This window comes from Rhyacophila brunnea, unplaced genomic scaffold (assembly GCF_057557595.1).
Source record: "Rhyacophila brunnea isolate RB1 unplaced genomic scaffold, BYU_Rbru_1.0 scaffold_2, whole genome shotgun sequence".
Lineage (NCBI taxonomy): Eukaryota > Metazoa > Arthropoda > Insecta > Trichoptera > Rhyacophilidae > Rhyacophila > Rhyacophila brunnea.
Window position 1 is genome coordinate 7531902 of NW_028232859.1, and position 18238 is coordinate 7550139.

At 37.4% G+C, this 18238-nt stretch overlaps 1 protein-coding gene and 1 non-coding gene across 5 annotated transcripts in view; both read left to right on the forward strand.

The window, feature by feature from the left end:
* The first annotated feature begins 4059 nt into the window (after positions 1 to 4059).
* Positions 4060 to 18238, forward strand: part of LOC147071792 (uncharacterized) — a 37164-nt gene continuing 22985 nt past the window's right edge. For all 4 annotated transcript variants that reach the window (XM_085947542.1, XM_085947544.1, XM_085947545.1 and 1 more), the window contains exons 1-11: positions 4060 to 4219; positions 7130 to 7309; positions 7859 to 8007; positions 9129 to 9390; positions 10069 to 10252; positions 10672 to 10814; positions 11843 to 11947; positions 12692 to 12819; positions 14703 to 14853; positions 15369 to 15614; positions 17130 to 17968. In XM_085947542.1, the coding sequence (XP_085803668.1) occupies positions 7187 to 7309; positions 7859 to 8007; positions 9129 to 9390; positions 10069 to 10252; positions 10672 to 10814; positions 11843 to 11947; positions 12692 to 12819; positions 14703 to 14853; positions 15369 to 15614; positions 17130 to 17968 (2330 nt within the window). In that variant the 5' untranslated portion in view covers positions 4060 to 4219; positions 7130 to 7186. The remainder of the gene's footprint in view (positions 4220 to 7129; positions 7310 to 7858; positions 8008 to 9128; positions 9391 to 10068; positions 10253 to 10671; positions 10815 to 11842; positions 11948 to 12691; positions 12820 to 14702; positions 14854 to 15368; positions 15615 to 17129; positions 17969 to 18238) is intronic.
* On the forward strand, positions 8141 to 8215 carry LOC147071793 (small nucleolar RNA SNORD49). The gene has a single exon (XR_015070735.1). It is a non-coding gene; the product is annotated as a small nucleolar RNA SNORD49 (small nucleolar RNA).

Sequence of the window (18238 nt, forward strand, 5' to 3'; positions counted from 1 at the left end):
TGTTGAATACGAATATTTGTGAACTGTAAAAAATTTAATGGCAAATCTATTGAGAGCGCGGGGTGATATTCAGGTATGTAGTATGTTTATGTCCATAGAAACAGGTTTTAAGTCATTCATGTTTGTCTGAATAATGTGGACCAGGAAGATAGAAATGGAAAAACGGGTCTATCCAGTATTCACCCCATTCCACGGTAGTCGTTTTTCTTAATAAATATAGGTACATCCAGGGAACTCAGAAATAATGGGAACTGAAATGCATAACGGGTAAGACGATAGCAGGTAACCGACTAGAGTAAGGAAGAATCCGGGTTAAACTTACACTCGTGTCAAGAATACGTTGTACGTCGAATACTGAAAACGGCTCTCGGTTTATGCATTTACGCTCATTTAATGTTGGTGTATTACACACACACTATTGCACGTGGATAATGCGTGCTTCATTTTCGTAGGACACTCACACATTCAACATGCGGCGAATTGAATATAGCATATCGGTATTCTATTTATTATCTGTTCTGTGGGTATATCAACAGAGGAATCATAAAATGGGCCTTGGCCCTCACCCTTGCCTTATTCATCCTCGTATATTATGACACTTTCACTTAGCTAGTCTCTTAGTTCACGTGAAGTTCAATAGAAGTACGTAGCAGCGAAGAAGGAAGGAGCTAGCAGAGGCCTTCATCTAGCAGTGGATTGACCCCGAATAATATTATATTATGTCCAATTATAACTAATAAAACCATCCAATCCGTATTAAATTTACTTTTTCTACTGTCATGTTGATAGTTTAAGAATTCCATGCCCTGGCGAATTCACGTAAGTACTCGGGCAGAAAATTTACCTAATTCATGAATAAGGCAACAGGCTTGACTATTACATGAATTAGCCAAAATTTAGCCCATTTCATGTAATAGTCAATTTCGCACATTCGGCGTAACATACAATACAATAAAAATGCAAAGCTGTATGTTAGGCACCTGCAAAAAAATCTTAAAGATACCTACATAACCTAAAGAAAATATTCTTGAATACTATCAAATCACGATATTATTGACAAATATAAAATGACAATAGGTACTTACGTTACCGATACCGAAGAAGATGGCAGTATTGGACACAAATTGCATCAATGATATAAAATTATTGTTATATTTGAATGCTCGATACCGAAATGTTAACAATCGCAGCGCTCCATATTGAACTTTATAAGATAAATAACTGTTAGTGCACTAACAAAGCTATAACGTTATGACGCACATTAATATTAATGTGTATTTTATAAATATCGGGAAACAATAATTATTGTATTTTTTATCGTATCCATGCTGTCAAAATAAATGTAGATAGGTTAGGCAGCGACGGTAATCAAATACTTTTTTTTACATATTATGACGACATCCTTACCACTTTCACCAATTTCGATGCCAATCTCATCCCATATTTTATCTTTCTTTCGTATATTTTTATACTCCTTGTCAGACAAATCGTAAAGAATTCGATATTTCCGGACCAACTCTATCAGCTTTTCAATCGTCCGAATCGTCGCCATTTTGATTTTACTAATTCCCTTGGCGAAATTGTCCGCCGCGAATAAATTCGCTGTCGACAGAGTTCCCGAAAATCGCAGCGAATATTCGCTGCAAATTCGCACTCAAGACGCAAGGCGGTCGCGCAAGCGTGCTCTGTCCCGTAAGCCAATACGAGCTTGATTGGCGAATAATTCGCTGCGAATATTCGCCGCGAATATTCGCTTTGGTGTGGGGGAGGCTTTGAGTGTATTTTGGTGTAAAGTTAAAAATGTTAATATTTCTACATATGTTTTTTTTTTTTGTATCAACGATTTCGACCTCATGCCTGTTTAATTTTACGTGCAGAATTTAAATTCTATGAAATTTCAAACATATTATTACCTATATAATATAATTATTATTATTTTGTAAGTAGGTAGGTAGGTACTGTATATACTATTATACCTACTTTACTCGCCGAGTAGCCATAATTATTAATTCATCCAGGTTTCAGATTCCATTCGGGTTTGACATACACATCCCATTCTTCAAATATGTTTGTAGGTCTGTACAAGGAACATTAATTTATTGTTTTAAACATTTTTATTAATTTATTGATTAGGTAATTTAAATTTTAAAAATAAGAGATTTAGCCTTCTTTCAATTTTCAAGAAATCTTCATGCCGGCGCTCCATTGGCACACAAGTCAGACGATTACAATCGACGGACTTTTTTTGCGTGGAGCACCCCAGATCTGCTGACTTTTTAATCCGAAGACCAGCTTAATATGTTATAACTTGTGACATGAAGTCACCCTACGACATGACGTAATTGTGACGTAACCTCAATACACGCATCATGGCGAGCCGCCCAAGCACACGGCTCATCATAGATATTATTATGCTGAAACACCTATTTGTGTATGGGGACAATGAATAACGCCAGTATTTGAGTAGCGTTAATTTCTCGAATGCTATTATCACTCCGGTAGTACGTCACAATGATGTCATATGACGTCATGTCGACCGGGTGACTTCAACTCGCAAGTTACAACATAAGGCCCCAGGGGCTCTATGTTAGAACTTGCGAGTGCAAGCTTCCCGGTCGAGATGACGTCATATGACATCATTATGACGTACTACCGGAGTGATAATAGCATTCGAGAAAATAGCGAGTGGTCAGACAGCGGCGCTATTCATTGTCACCATACACATATAGGTGTATGATAATAATATTTTCTATGGTTATTCTGTGCGCGGTCGGCATGCCTCGAGCGTGACGACACAATTACGTCATCTCGTCTGGTGCCACACGAGACGAGAGTTAGGAAATCGCGGTGCAGGCTCGTTGGATTTCAAACATGTTTGATACCTATTATAAGCCGGCGCTCCATTGGGACGCAAGTCAGACGATTTACAGTCTTCAGACTTTTTTTTCGCGTGGAGCACCCCAGACCTGCGGACTTTTTAATCCGCAGACCAGGCTCGTTGGATTTCAAACATGTTTGATATTTTTGCCAGACTTCGTCAGTCGATCACTATGCAAATTTGATATGACATTAATACGCAATCATTCGGACCGAAAAAAAACTGTAAATGTTTAAAACATCGTTAATTTGTTAATTTACACATTAGAAAATGAAAGATTTATCAATTATTTTTTTAAGTAGGTATTTGTATTTATGAAATTCATAAAAGAAAATGTAAACTTGTGTTGTTTTCATTTCTCTATTATTTTATGCAAGTCTACATTTATTATAAATAACACAACATTGTAGGATTATCGGAAGACATTACGATAATCGCAACTTTTGACAGGCCGACTTTTTTATTCGTTCGTTGATCAGTAGCAGAGCATAGACAATTCAGATGATTTATTGTCCCCTCCCCCCTTTTGGCTCGCCAATTGAGCACTGGCATAAGAGAGAACGCAAAATTTAATTAGGTATGTTACTTCACTCCCATGCCATTTTATGTAAATTGTACAGGTAGGTAGGTGTACCTAATATTTCAGTATCATCGAAAGAATGATATTGCGATATGTTTAACTAACACAACTGTTTAAACGACCAAATCGTCCGATTTGTCTATTCTATGCTACTGATCAATGAACGAGCAAAAGGGTCGAGCTTTGACTTTTAATTTTTTAAAAGCCCGCGGTCTTGAGATGTTCCGTGCGGACACCGTCTTCCAATGACATCGTCTGACATGCGTGTCAATGGAACAGGGGCATTACACGGTGATCGTCCGTTGGTCAGCATAAAAAAGTGACGACACCAGGACTTGACCGCGGACTTTTAGCTCTTCAATGAGCGCCAGTATAAAATGAATAAGCACTTTTATATTAAATTCTCCACTATCAAATTACTATACTTTATTTTCAAATCTAAAATACAATTTATTGGCCCTACTGATTGTGTACAATCACAACTTAGTAGCAGATAATCTATGAATAGACGACGATTGTGGCACGCAAAATATGTTTGAAATTTATAACACTAGCTTGCGCCACGTGAACGCGTCTTTGTGACGTCAGAATATTGATCGCCGAGAGATCGTTCATCGTCTTTGAAAGACGCCATCTTGGCAAACTGTGAAAAAGTGGTAGAGGTGTCAATTAACGTAAAAATCTGTAATCATCCGTGCTCGGATAGACTTAATTGGATTTATTCCGGTTTATTTATTGTACACCCTTTGGAACGGACCAAGGTAGGCAATTATTTTTGACTGAATAAAGACATTATAACATTTTTTCTATCATTGTTATTGCTCACAATTTTTGCCGACTTTCCTGTAGAGTCCCGTTATTTCTCTATAGATTCATAGAAATGCTATCGATACATTTGGAATGATAGATCAAAGTTCCGTTGTGCTATTTGACAACCAGTTGATAAACAACTGCAAGTGTAATAAGAGTTTTCACAGTAATAATTGTGGGGAACGTCAAGTCGAGGGGTTGGGCTAGGTATATTCTAGGGGTCAGCATCCTTTTGATATTGAGAATCCTCTAGGTTCGTGTATGTTACTTGTTCTCGTAGATTAAGTTATTCTCTCATATATCATGATTTAGTTAGAATAGATATTCCACAGGTTATAACTGCAATAAAAGAGAAATTGACGTAACTAAAATAGTGCATTGCAATTATTATTACATAGTCCCCCTTTGTTTATTCAGTATCGTAAATGTGTTTTCGTTTTATAATTTCATTACATTCTCGTGTGCTTGTGTGATTTTATTAACTCCTTTGTTCGAAAGTCCCGTCATTTTTCTCAGAAAGACACTCATAAATGAGCCAATTCAAAGTCTTGATTTTACCCAGCAAATAACTAAAACCTACACGCTCCAGTGATTTTCTAATAATTCTAGTCGATACAAATTCATTGTGAAACATGATAGTGAGCCATTTGGAGGTTTTCGTTTGGCAACATACCTTTCAAGAAAAATAAAATGAAATATTAACAATAAAAGTGATCTATGTCAAATATCAAAATGGTCGTTATCTAAATTGTAATGTCAACTCTTTGAGAGTGAAAAGTGAATGTTTATGGATATAATAGGGAAGCGATCCTTGCGTACATTTCTTTTTCTTCATAATAATTTTCAGTAATATAGCAAATTGAAATCTTTTTGTTGTGTTTGATATACCATCTATCAATATCATTTTGCTAGCTGTCTAGCCACACGAAAGTGAAGTTTTTTTTTCGAAGGCTATTGAGTGCTCTAAATTTCTGATTTATACCTAGCTATATCTTCAAATGGTAAAATCTTAGAATAAGCATGTGAATTCTAAATAAACAATAAATTGGTGTAAATTTATACACATACCTAAATAGGTATCAGGCAAACATGCCATGCCTAACCGACTCTTAGAATCAACAATTTTTTACTTCACATTTATTTTATTGAAAAAATATATTGAAGGTTATTGAGTAATTGTTTTGTGCCTGCTCAAAGCAATCTATTAACATTTTCATGTTTTTCTCAGGTTTACATAAAAATATATGTAATGATAAGCAGTTAAAATGATGATCCCAAATTCTATGATAGGAATTGCCGACTGAAACATATCTGAAGACGGCTTTTATGTGTCTGATTGACTGCTTATTCATATTTATTCCCACTTTCAAATATTATTACTGATCATTTACTGTTAATGATACTGCAAGGATTAACCGAATGCTTTACGCATTATTCGCAGCTCTGCCTGCCATCTGTTCAATTACACAGCAGCGGTATGTGTTGGGTGCAAGGCGCTCACAGGCTTGTAGATCCCTTAAAAATGTTGTCTATTCCTTTAAACCGTTGTTGCGTAAACACGGCAAAGTTGTGAAAATTTTATTATGTTTGGTGGCTTTTGCCAAAACTGCAAATTTGTTATTTCGCGATCATTTTTAAGAATATTTTCATATTTTAAATTGTTTTGTTTTTAAAATCCTCAGTTGCTAGTGAAATTTTGTTTATTGCGAATGTCCGAAATGTATCCCCCGTGATCAATAGGGGGTTACCTGTGTGTAGTTGACATAAACACGTAAATGAAATATGAATTTGTTGTCAGGGTCTTGCAAGATTATGAAGCTATGACACGACCTTAAATGACAATTCATTTTAGTGGATTTTTGATGTGCTGAATGACATTCAATTCAATTCGTAAATAGATTTTCAATACATCGTAAGGTTAGTGATGCATTTGACGCCATCTTCAAATACTTAGTTAGGTATTGGCAATCTATGCAGGAGGACTCATAGGAAATGGCATGGTCGGCGAGTAGAGAAATGGTTAATTATATGAGTACTGCTTAATGTATCGACACGCGGTGAAAGGCCAAGCGAGTATGAATAATAAATTTGTAAAGTTGAGTTGCCTTCGGTTTAGAGATTAGAGCACCCTATTGATTACTATGATGATTTTGGATTATCTCAACAGCTTTGATTTTGATATTTAAAGTCATATCTTAACTACTAATGGATTCCAAAAAATTACAACAAAAACTGACATTAAAACTAAAACATATTCTGTCACGCTCCGGCATCGGAGAGTAGGGCGGGTACAAGATCACTCAATTTCCTTTGGTGCATCGCCATGTATGCTTGTCATATGACATTAACATAGGAACCCAATTAACGCTTTCGCTGCTGAATAGATAATGAAATTTTAATTGCCCCCTTTAAAATGCACGTTAATTACATCGATTGGCCGCCTGGTCATTACGCACCGTGTGCGTCTTCCGCGTCCAAAGTATTAAGTAGCATATGAGATATTTAATTTAACTCTATACTGAATTTATAGATTTGTTTGATATTTGACAATTAGCTAGTGAAACACATATAACTATGAGTAATTGAAATTAAAACAGTTTCAGGAAATTACTCGTAGCATATTCCGAATAGAGGGGTTTAAGCCTAATGCACTTGTAATCACTGATAAATGAGCTTACCGAACTGCAGGTCAGCTACACAGTGTATCCGAACATCTCTTAAAACAATATGAGAATCGCTATCCACACCGTGTGCTTACCACCAACTGCAGCCACAAGCAGTCATGTTTGTAGTAGGTCATCGTCGCTGAGCAGAAGTTGACGTGATCGGTGCAATTATCAGTGGACACTTATTTGTTTCAGTAAAGGGTCTCGTTCGCGGGTGTGTGCTTAGTTCTCTAATGGTGGTAAGGTGGCAGCATGTCTGCTCTCTCGACGCCAGCCGGCGGAGGATCCTCAACGGCGCAATCGCAATCCAAACCCACCACAGGCAAGAGCAAGTTCCAGAAGTTGGACATCAATAATCTGTACTGCCACAGCAGGGTGAGCCATCCTCTAAATTAACATTATTCTTCTAAAAGCCAACTCCTCCAAATCATATTGTAAAATATTGTTATATGCACCTCGGATACTGCCGCTCTAAAGAAGATTTGGAGTTGTTCTTGTGGATGTTTTTCACATCAAATTATTAAAACAACATGTTTTACTACCTGGTAAGGAGCTGTATTATTTTAACTTAAGACAATTATAATACCTACATCTGCAGTTGAGACAATGATGGCTATATACCTAAATGTAGTCATAATATTATCTCAGATGTTTTTAATGATTAAACTTTTTATTAGCACTCAAAATGATGAACCTTATTCTGTGATAGGAATTGCCGGCTGAAACATATCTGAAGATGGTTTTTTTTTTAATTTTATTCTGATTGAGTTGCTACTAATATTTATAAATATGACGAATGTTGAAATTTTAATTATAATACTATGTTTTCCAAACATTCAAAGGTACACAATAAGTGAATGAGAAAAGAATTGTTCTTTATTATTTAAAAGGTAAGTTACATAATCCTTTTGTAATTCATTGTAGGGTGAAAATTCTGAACCGTCATCAGTGAAGTCTCAACTGTCGCGCAAACATGGCATGCAAAGCTTGGGTAAGGTCCCCTTGCCTCGCCGACCCCCGGCCAATCTGCCCTCCATAAAGACCGAATCAGGACAGGAAACATCTATTATTAGGTACAATACAATATCAAATTTATCACCATAGGAACGGATCAACAAACTGATCACATGATCGTCCCCGTAGACAGCAATTTAGGTTATTTTAGTTCCGAAAAGGCTGGTGCATATTGCGGGTATTGAATGCATTTTATATGATGATCCCAATTCTTGATAGGAATTGCCGTCTGAAACACAACTGAAGATCGCTTTTAGATATCTGATAATTTGCATTCATACACCATTTTTAGACTTCACTGCATCACATCACAACACAATTGCATAATTTAATTATTTTTTACACCATTATAATATTGCAAATATGGCACATTGCGTACATAATAGTGTTATCAACATATTTGCTGATGGCAACAATGAAAAGATGTTTACAGTTATCTTTCAAACTGTTTAATAAATAATGGTACAAACATTTCTTATGCCTAATCAAATTGGTCATAATATTTTAATCATTAGTCAACTGTATTATTCAAATAATGAGTTTGTCTATGTCTGTGTTTAGGTATTTATATGAAAGTGAAAATTTATTTTACAAATGGTCTCTTGTACAAAAAAAAAATGATTACAATCAAAGATATTCTGGAATTATTGTTTTAATTAAAAATGTCACATGTTCTAACTTGCAGTGTTTTTTTTGTCTTCTGTAAAGTTTGACAAACTATGCATAGGTATAGGTAGCCGGTCTAACCCAACTGACATAACATAGCGATGGTGCAGATCACAAACCTTATATGTCAAATTTCATGATTTTGACTTTATGGTATCAAAAAATCAACAACAATTTAACGGATCTGTTGAACTTTACCTCTTATGTCAATGAGAAATATAGCCCAGTTTATTGATCTTTTAATTAAAACTCCTATGTCATATTCATCGTATTATGCTGCAAATAAATCAGTTTTAACCTTCCCCTGTAAAATCGTATTTTTTGACTAAGGAGGTTTGTGATCTGCACCATCGAAGGTTATAGTAGGATATACACGTAACTGAAATTGTGTTCCAAATTCAGGATAACATTAATTGTTTCAGTAGACTCATCAATGTCTATATTTTTTTATTCCATATAAGTCTTCAAAGCTATTTGGATTGCGTCATTCACTCTAATGGTTTTTGTCCGGCAGCGTCAATTCCAATCAGCAACAATCTCAATCGCAAGCGACCCCGCCCCCGTCGGCGGTAACATCGGTCCCCTCTTCTTGTGCGGCCGTTCCTCCCGCCTCCGCTCTCCAGCAGCAGCAGCAGCAACAGCAGGCACAGAGCGCCCCGCCGCCTCCTGCTGCCCCCGCTCCGGGACAACCTCCGGGACAGGGAGCTCCACCCTCTCAGATCGTCGACCACCAGCACCAACCATGCCCCCCACAACAGCAACATCAGAACAACACGGTCCGTCTGCCACTTTTTTTCATTTATGTACATGAGAATCAACTGCAAAGTGTAGTATAGTACAGTGTTTCTCAACTGGTGGTCTGTGAATTTTTGGCACCCAAATACCTATGCTAGTAATTCAATAAAATCTTAAAAGCATATGCACCTGCAAGTATTTGTGCATTGTGTTTGTGTTCTTTAAATAGATTAATGATTTTATGTGATAAAATTAACCGCAATCAGACATTTCACTTGCACTTATTGTTTTGCAATAGGGCAATCTATGGATTAATAATCCCTTCATGGAAGACATAAATTTATGTGCACTTGATACTCGGGAGAAAGAAAGTCTAATCGATTTGTTTTCTCTTGCCGCTCTGGTGTATTTTCAGTGGTCCGCAGGTGTAAAAAGGTTGAGAACACTGGTATAGTAGACCATACAAAGTTTTATAATAAATAGACTAATAAGTATTCATCATAATATCGTTGAAATATCGCTCATTACCAGCAGTAACAATTTCACGGCATTTATTTGCTGTGGATACGTTATATTAATTCATGACTCCCTCACTTATGCGGAAACGAATTGTTTATTTTAGTGATAGCGTCACTTATTAATTTCTCAGAGCAATGGAAGGTGGGTTACTATCGATGTGCGTGTGTCATGTATAATGTGTTTTGATTTTCCTGTTGCAGTCCCATCAGCATGCGGGTGGTTACCCGGCGGGCTGGGCCGCGCTGCCTCCACACCGGACGGCGCAATTCCAACACGAGTTCCCTTCTCTGGACGGGGCCACTCCTCCCCATCCTCATCCACACCCTCCGCCTCCCCATGCCCCTGCACATCCCCATCTGCCCAACACACAGCTCAGGCCTCAAAGTAAGTCAATATTTGAATCTTCTCTAATTAAACTGACCGAGCTTTCCAAATCGAAATATACGACAATTTCTCAAGTTTGCATGAAGTAAATGGGAATGTGGGGGAATTATATTGATTGTAAAAGGCTTTGAAACATGAAATCATAATTTTTATATAGATATTTTACATTCACTACAGTATGAAGAACTCATTTAAAACCAATATTAATATGCATTTGTTTGAAAGCCACATCCAGATCTTACTGATGGTCTAATGATGTTAAATTAAATGCTAAATTATCTGAAGGATTCCAAAACACTCTGAATTAACTTTTCCGAGTGCCATTTCACTCCATCTACAAACTTTCCGCAGACATTGCGATTATATTAACACAATTCTTGTGTAACTTATTGAGGTAATTAATATGTGTGTTGTCGCAGCGGAAGGAAGCTGGATGCTGGGCGGCGGTCGAAGTGGAGCAGCCGACGGCCCCGCGCCCGCCGGAGATGCCCGCACCCCGCCTTCTCCTTCCCCCCACACCAACAACGCCTCTCACTTCGCCAGAGCTATCATCCCTACTTTTGTGAGTGCTCCCTTTCTGTATAATTAGGCTCTTTAATTTTACTTTTGTATGTATTGCATGGAATTTGTACATCCAGTAAATTGGAGGATATATTGCCGGCGTCGATGCATTCAACAATCATTCAAATATTATTTCAGGTAAGACCTGGAGTAAGTAGATTCAGTGTCTTGGTGGCATTTTGTTCTTAGTCGAATACCTGTGATTATTATTTATTGAATAGTTACTGTATTATTATTTATTTCTATCATTGAAATACCATATACCAGGATGCACTCTGGTATCTGACGACTGACGAAAATCAGCAATAATCATGCTTATTTCAATGTAAATACAGTGAAACCCCGATTCTACGGTTTTCAAGGGACCCTAAATAAAAAACGATAAATGCGGGATATTTTTTTTTTTAAACTCTTTTTTCTTCTGGATTTTTTTCGACGTCTAAATTTCATGATACAAGAGCGCGGCAAGCCTGAGCGCCGACCGACCTGTGCAAACAAAGCAACACGAGTGAAAGGTCTGTATGTATCATAAACAATTCTACGAAAGCGAAATGAATAATATACAACAAAAACAGTCAATCGGGATAATATTTGTGACGGGACCATAATATTTAGACGATAGATCAAGGAAAATAATAAATCGGGGAACGGTTAATACGGGATTATTTAACATTGTTCTTATGGGTGTTTGGCGGGACTTTCGAAAATGAACGATCCGTGCGGGAAAATGGTTTATGCGAGAACGGTAGATCGGGGTTCCACTGTGGAGCTAATTTTGAACTACATACATTCACTCACCTGTTATGAAAAAAATTATATATGTTGCCGGATTGTCGCTTGCCCAAATGTCTATGGACACAGTTGTTAATGTATATTATGCACAAATATCTGCTATTCACTAAGGCTACTTATATCTTATAAACGTTAATACATATAATAAAACAATAAATTGCACTACATCATGTTCAATTCATTACAATATTCATGTTTAAATATTACGTACTAACCTATGAATATTGTTGTCAACAGATGTGCAAAGGTAGTAGTGGTGTGGGCGGGAATAGTCTTCCCGCCAATCACCAGCCGCCTGCCAACCCTCGACATCATCATCCCCCACCCAACAGGGGTGGACAGGTAAATATTCCTTCACAATCTTCTATCATTCATTAAGCCATAGATAAACTCGGCACAACTGCAACTCATCAGTGATTTAGTAAAACACACAATATGTAACTTAATATACTGCTGCACACAGCGCCAACGTAACATTGTTCACTAGAAAGACAGCTATTCGCGCTTGTGACACTGGTCACTGAAATGTGTGGTGCAAAAGTTACTGTCACCATTTTCTTGAAACGCACAGAATCCATGCTGTTCACAGCACACATGTCTCAAGTTCAAATAATTTCGACACCAGCCTGTCAAATTGTGGAACACGAAAATGACAAATGACAGTAATTATAATGACACCTCAGGTTGAGAAGTATACTTCCAACAATTGAAACACTGCATTGGTATATTTCTAATTGATGAATGTTACACACCTATTTCTTATTTTTCGTCAATGGGAAACCACATTCTTCATGTGATATTACAATATCTGTTTATGGCGTGAATATGTATGTTGATAAAATTTAAAAACATCCAAAAACACATAATCTGATCTGGTTCGGTTGTGCTTCTTGATGTGTCGACTCTGGATTAAATCGCATCAATGCCTTATTAGTATACATTTCATGATGATCCTTATTCTTTGATAGGAATTGCCGACAGATACATATCTGTTGATACTTAGTATCTGATTATAGTTGTCAGTTTCGCCTTACTTTCCCATTGTTTTTGTTTTGTTGCAACAAATGTTTTTTTGTTTGTATACAGCGTATTCGTGAGCCGCCTACCATTGACAAGTTGGTTCAGCGTCCCATCATTCGCGAAGAAGAACTCAACAGCATGGACGAGATAGCCAGGGATGCAGGATGGGCTACCCATGACGATATTGATTATAAGTAAGTAATCTATTAATCTTCCTCCATACCTTGGAGCATCCTTTTCGAAAGCCACATGCAGTTCTCGCATAGACTGTCATGTTTAAGTGAGTGCAAGAAAATGCAGTGGATTCCAAAACACAAAAGAATTTTATATCGCAGTGTCAACATTGTTGATTATGTTTGTTTAATCTAGTGTTTTATACCTATATATTCGATTGATTTCGTATATGATATATCTACGTAGAAAACGATCTCACATAATTACAAAACTATATATTACATTGTAAAACAAGCTTTACTTTTCTAAATATTAAAATAAGTCATGCGACAAATAATATATCGCGTGAGAATTAGTGAGATATATCACAAGTTCTTTATCTAATCCATGCAATGATTTATTTGAATTAAATAAATAATAAATGAGTTATATCAATTTTAGTAATCAGTGTGCCCTTTTTAGTGATCCTGCAAAATCTATCTTGTCTCCAATGGGTTAAAGGTTGACAGACTCTAAATACAACATAAACCTGAATATCCTAATTGAACATGGCACTAACAGGCCTTTCATGGAAATAGGCCGAATGCTGTTTATTACGGTCTAACCTTACGCCGATTCCGTTTATTACCAGCCGAGTGTTCATGCAATGTCATTATCAAGCATGCGAATTTGGATGCGGAACAGGCCTCATGTTCCGTTATACTTCACTCAAATCAAATGCCGAATAAACGTTATTGAATAAATATAATCATTATATCATCATCATAATCAAATATAATACTCTTGAGAAGTAGGTACATAATTACTATCGCGGAAGGTAGGTATCTATCTAAACAAATAAACGTAAATGCTGATGGTGATAGTATAACATGTAGTATGCATAGATCGTTTCCAGTACAATTATATGAATTGAGTTATTAAAATATATATTAATTAGATTTCCATTCATCTGCGTCTAACTAGTACTAACGAAACTTTTGAATCCGAAAGCATTATCTCTTTTATGAAATTTACGGCGTTGTAGATTAGTTTCATCCACGAAAGCAAAGTTTAGTAATAAAGAAAGCAATCATGATTGAATAAAATGAAGTACCAATTATAGGATCAATTGTAAAATAGATAATACCATTAGACAATAATCAAAATAATTCACTGAATCATAATGAAATACGGAAGAAAACAAGTACGTATGACAATTATTATCAACAAACGCGGGCTGTCAGTTGCAATCTGTCAAACATCGACTCTGCCATATTTAGCAATCGGTTTGCTAAACTTATGGTAGAGGGGCATTCTGTGTACGGATTCGGCGAGATGCTTCTATACAAAATCTGGATGAACGCAATTATACGTTTTGTACGCCATCTGGCGTAAAATCTCATTCGAAAATATTGGGTGGATGGCCTATAATATTATGATCATACTGTCGCTTCATAGTCTGTAATTTTTTAAGGGTGCATATGCCATGTAATGATTGAAAATTAAGAATTTGGGGTATTTTTGGGAGTTGCGTCTGAACAATCTTATAGTAAAGATGAATCTGTTTTGATGCCATGTCTTTTGTCATTGAAAAAATCAACATACTATTATAAGATATATTATGAAGTACCGTAAAAGGGTATTATTGTAAGCGTTATTTAAAATTATTCTTATGTATCATATTATATAGTTATCATGTTACATTTACTTGCACTGCTTATCCTATCGTTGGATGTTGTATTATGAATCTAAATTATCAACGTGTCTTTGAAATAGACAAAAATTCTTCAGGTCTTGTTGTGATTATGTAACTCAGTATCTTATTACGAGTAGACTTTGGTTTGGCTTCCTCAAAATCGTAAGGAAAATGTGAATACATAATGAGCCAGTGGTCGGGATTAAATGGGTGACATTATGTTAACAGTCAAAAGCTGGCATTCTCGGACGACGAGAGCAGCGGACCGAGCAAGGAAAGCACGCCGGCGCCCGCCAGAGGGCAGCGCGCTGCCGCTAATCCCCATCACCATAACCAGGACAAAGGAGGCAGACCGCCACCAACTCTGGAAGATGATGAGGTAAGTGAACAGACTTTTTATTGCTCCCGCCAATCGCATGGTTATGTAACTAGCTATTCTTCTAAAAGCTCTGTATTACGTAAATATATTTAGAATACCTACTCTTATGAAGATAATAATATATTTTAGCGAATACATGTGTTTTTTTCAACAGCATCCCTATAAGCACACTGCAACACGGTTAGCAGAATTCAATGTAGATTTTTTCCCTCCAGATACATCCATAATTTTATTCAACAAAAGTATGGCAACGTACCTCAGAAACATACATATTACAAGAAAAAAATAGAGAATCGTCTCGATGCAGGTGCAATGCTTTGCCAATTAATTGGGTCCAATGCTAGATAGATATGTTTTCAAGATGTTCTAAACTATTGTGTGTTCAATAAAGTTGCTACATCCTTAAATCTTGCTTATTTTATATTAAATTAAATTACTTTTGACTTTCGAGTTTCTATTCTTGAAATTTTATTGTTGTCAGCTTAGTAGCTAAAATGTCAAAATGGTGATTCCAGTTGTGGGCGATCCGACAACGGCAGCAAGCCAACAAAGTAGCTATGGCGGTAGAGCGTGCAAAGCAACTCCGCCAGGAGTCGGAGCGCCTCTTCGAGGAGGACCGACGGCGCCAGCAGGAGACAGGCCCTGCCAAACCTAACGGCAATGCACCTGCGCCCCACCCCCACCCTCCACACACTGGGAACGTGCCCTCAACCGAGCCTCCACAGAGGCAGGCCACTCCCCCGCATGCTGTTAATCAACAGGTCTGTCATTTGCATTTTTATGAATCATATTATAATCATTGAAATATGCTATGAAAATATAGATGTGAGGTGTGTCAAAACGACAAACTCGACCAAGTATGGGTATGTATCTCAGTTTTAAATCGAGGAAAACCTGAAATAACTGCATAAGCGTAGCTGTTTTCAGTTCTGTACCAGGTAGCCATGTGGTTGCTGTGAGATGTAGAAATCATGTTTTTTTCTATTTTGACTCATTGTTTTCAAAATATTTAATCACGAATGTGCAGTTAACTTAAAATTCCCTGCAATAAATTCAATTAGATAAATAAAAATGTGGCACAAGTAATGATTTACTGGATTATTAAAAAAAAAAAAAAAAAAAAAAGAGGGAGTAGGTGATTCCTGAATATATTATTTACAACCTACAATGAGCCAATATAATATCTTAGTCAACTTATGATGATTCCAAAATTGTAAATACGTCATATCAATATACAGAGCTCTACGGTTTAGTCAATCCAAACTATTGATCTACTTGAAATTTACTATTGCTGTTTCATTTCTCAGTTTAGTTTAGTTAAGGTGACGCATCAGTGAAACGCCAAATAATGTTCAACTGTACGCGCGACGAAAATTTGTACTTGCTTCGCATTCATTGAGAAAACGTGGAGTCGGATGCACGTCACTTTGCTGCGTGATGGCGACGGGCCAATTAATTCTAAAATCGTGTAAAGATGACTAAAAACTTTACCCATTTACTTTAAAAAGCAAACATGTCAATGAATATATTATTATTGATACTAATAGAATAATAAACAGAACATAAAATGGACGTATGTTGGATTTATATGAGAAATAATATTTCGTTTGACAGGCGTCATTTTCACCCGCGACCCGCAATCCGCACATCGCCTAGCAACGATCTTTTTAGACCGTGCCTCAACTAATGCATGGCCTTAAGGACTCTAGTTGGTAGTAATATTGGTTTTTGACTTCATAAATTAAGGCTATACCTCAGCTGAGGCATGGTCTAAAAAGATCGTGACTAGGCGATGCGCGGATTGTGCAAATGACATGAGCCGAACAAAATATAATTTGTCATAAAAATTCAACATGCGTCCTTTTAATCTTATGTTTATTGTTATATTACTATTAATAATAGTATATTCATTGACATGTTTTCTTTTTCAATTACATGCGGAACCTTTTTTAGTCATCTTAACACGATTTAAGAATATCTTCCTCCGACGCCATCACAAAACAAATTGACGTGCTCACAGCTCGACTATCGCTCTCCGACTGGCAACTTTGGCCGAAATTACATCCCACATACTCTTGAAAATTATTTGCCGTTTCCCTTATGTACGCTCTTAACCAAAACCACAAATTTACAGTAACATTTGCCAAAAAGGCAAAACTTCAATGCTATTTATCTCAGTTTTTTGAACACTGTCACTCAAATCAACTAATGCATAACGCGGTTCAATTGTTGACAATGCGCTGACTCTTCTTGACATATTTCTATCTGTCCGGCAGAATTCTCAAGGACCCCCTTCGGCCGAACGGGAGCGCAGCAAGGAACAAGAGGGGAAACAGTCAGGCAGAGAGAATCAGGTGACTCTGGACCGATCCACGTCGAGAGACAGCGTCAGGAACGGACCGGATGCACAGTCAGATTTCCGGCAGCTTACGCAGATTGGCGACGGCCGAACATTCAGGGACCAGAAAGAGAACAGGGAGAGGGGCTACCCCAGAGACCGAGAGTTTTACCGAGAGAGGGATAGCAACAGAGATGCCGACAGGGAGCGGGAGCGGGATCCTCCTCGGGCAGAGCGCGAACGTGATACGCGATCCGAAAGAGATAGAGAGAACCCCGGATCCTTCAAATACTTCCAGTCCAACATCCCTCCCAGGTTCATGAAGCAGGGGACGCAGCAGGGAGGCAGGAACGGGAATCAGCCCGAGTGCGTTTCCTTCTCCACTGCTGATCGGCGCGATTTTGGAAGATCCAATAGCGGCAATCAGAACTTCAACAGTAACGATGGGAAGTCGCACAGGAACGACCAGAGAAACAATGACGGCAACAGTAAGGGTTTTGTACCTTTCACGCAGCCGTATGACACAAGGTGGGCCTCCAAGCAGGGTCAGTCGCAGAACTCGCATGACGGTTTCCACGGCAATGGCAAGAGAGGCGATGATCAGCAGGGCGGCGGGAAAGGCCTCCGGAGGATTAGAACAGATTCAGAAATAATGGGAAAGGATGGGGATAAGAACGACGACAGAAGGAGGGAAAGGCACACTCCAGATGAGCCCAGGCACCAGAGACACCCTCCTAGGAAACTGTCAGCTTCTAGTGATGGCAGACATTCTAACAGGTCAGTTATGTTGCACACTGCCATTACAAAATGTTAAAAAAATAATTATATTATATATATTATAAATACCTTACTTATTGCTATTTATATAAAACTATTAAGCTGAGATGCATAGAATGTCGACGTTAATACGAATCTAAACAGTGTTGAAAGCCATGCATTTGTAAATATAGAATGACTAATGCAAAAATCTTAAGTACCCAGGCAACCTTGGATTCCACAATCAAAATTATTACAATATTTTGTTAATTGAATGGTAAAAGTATGAAA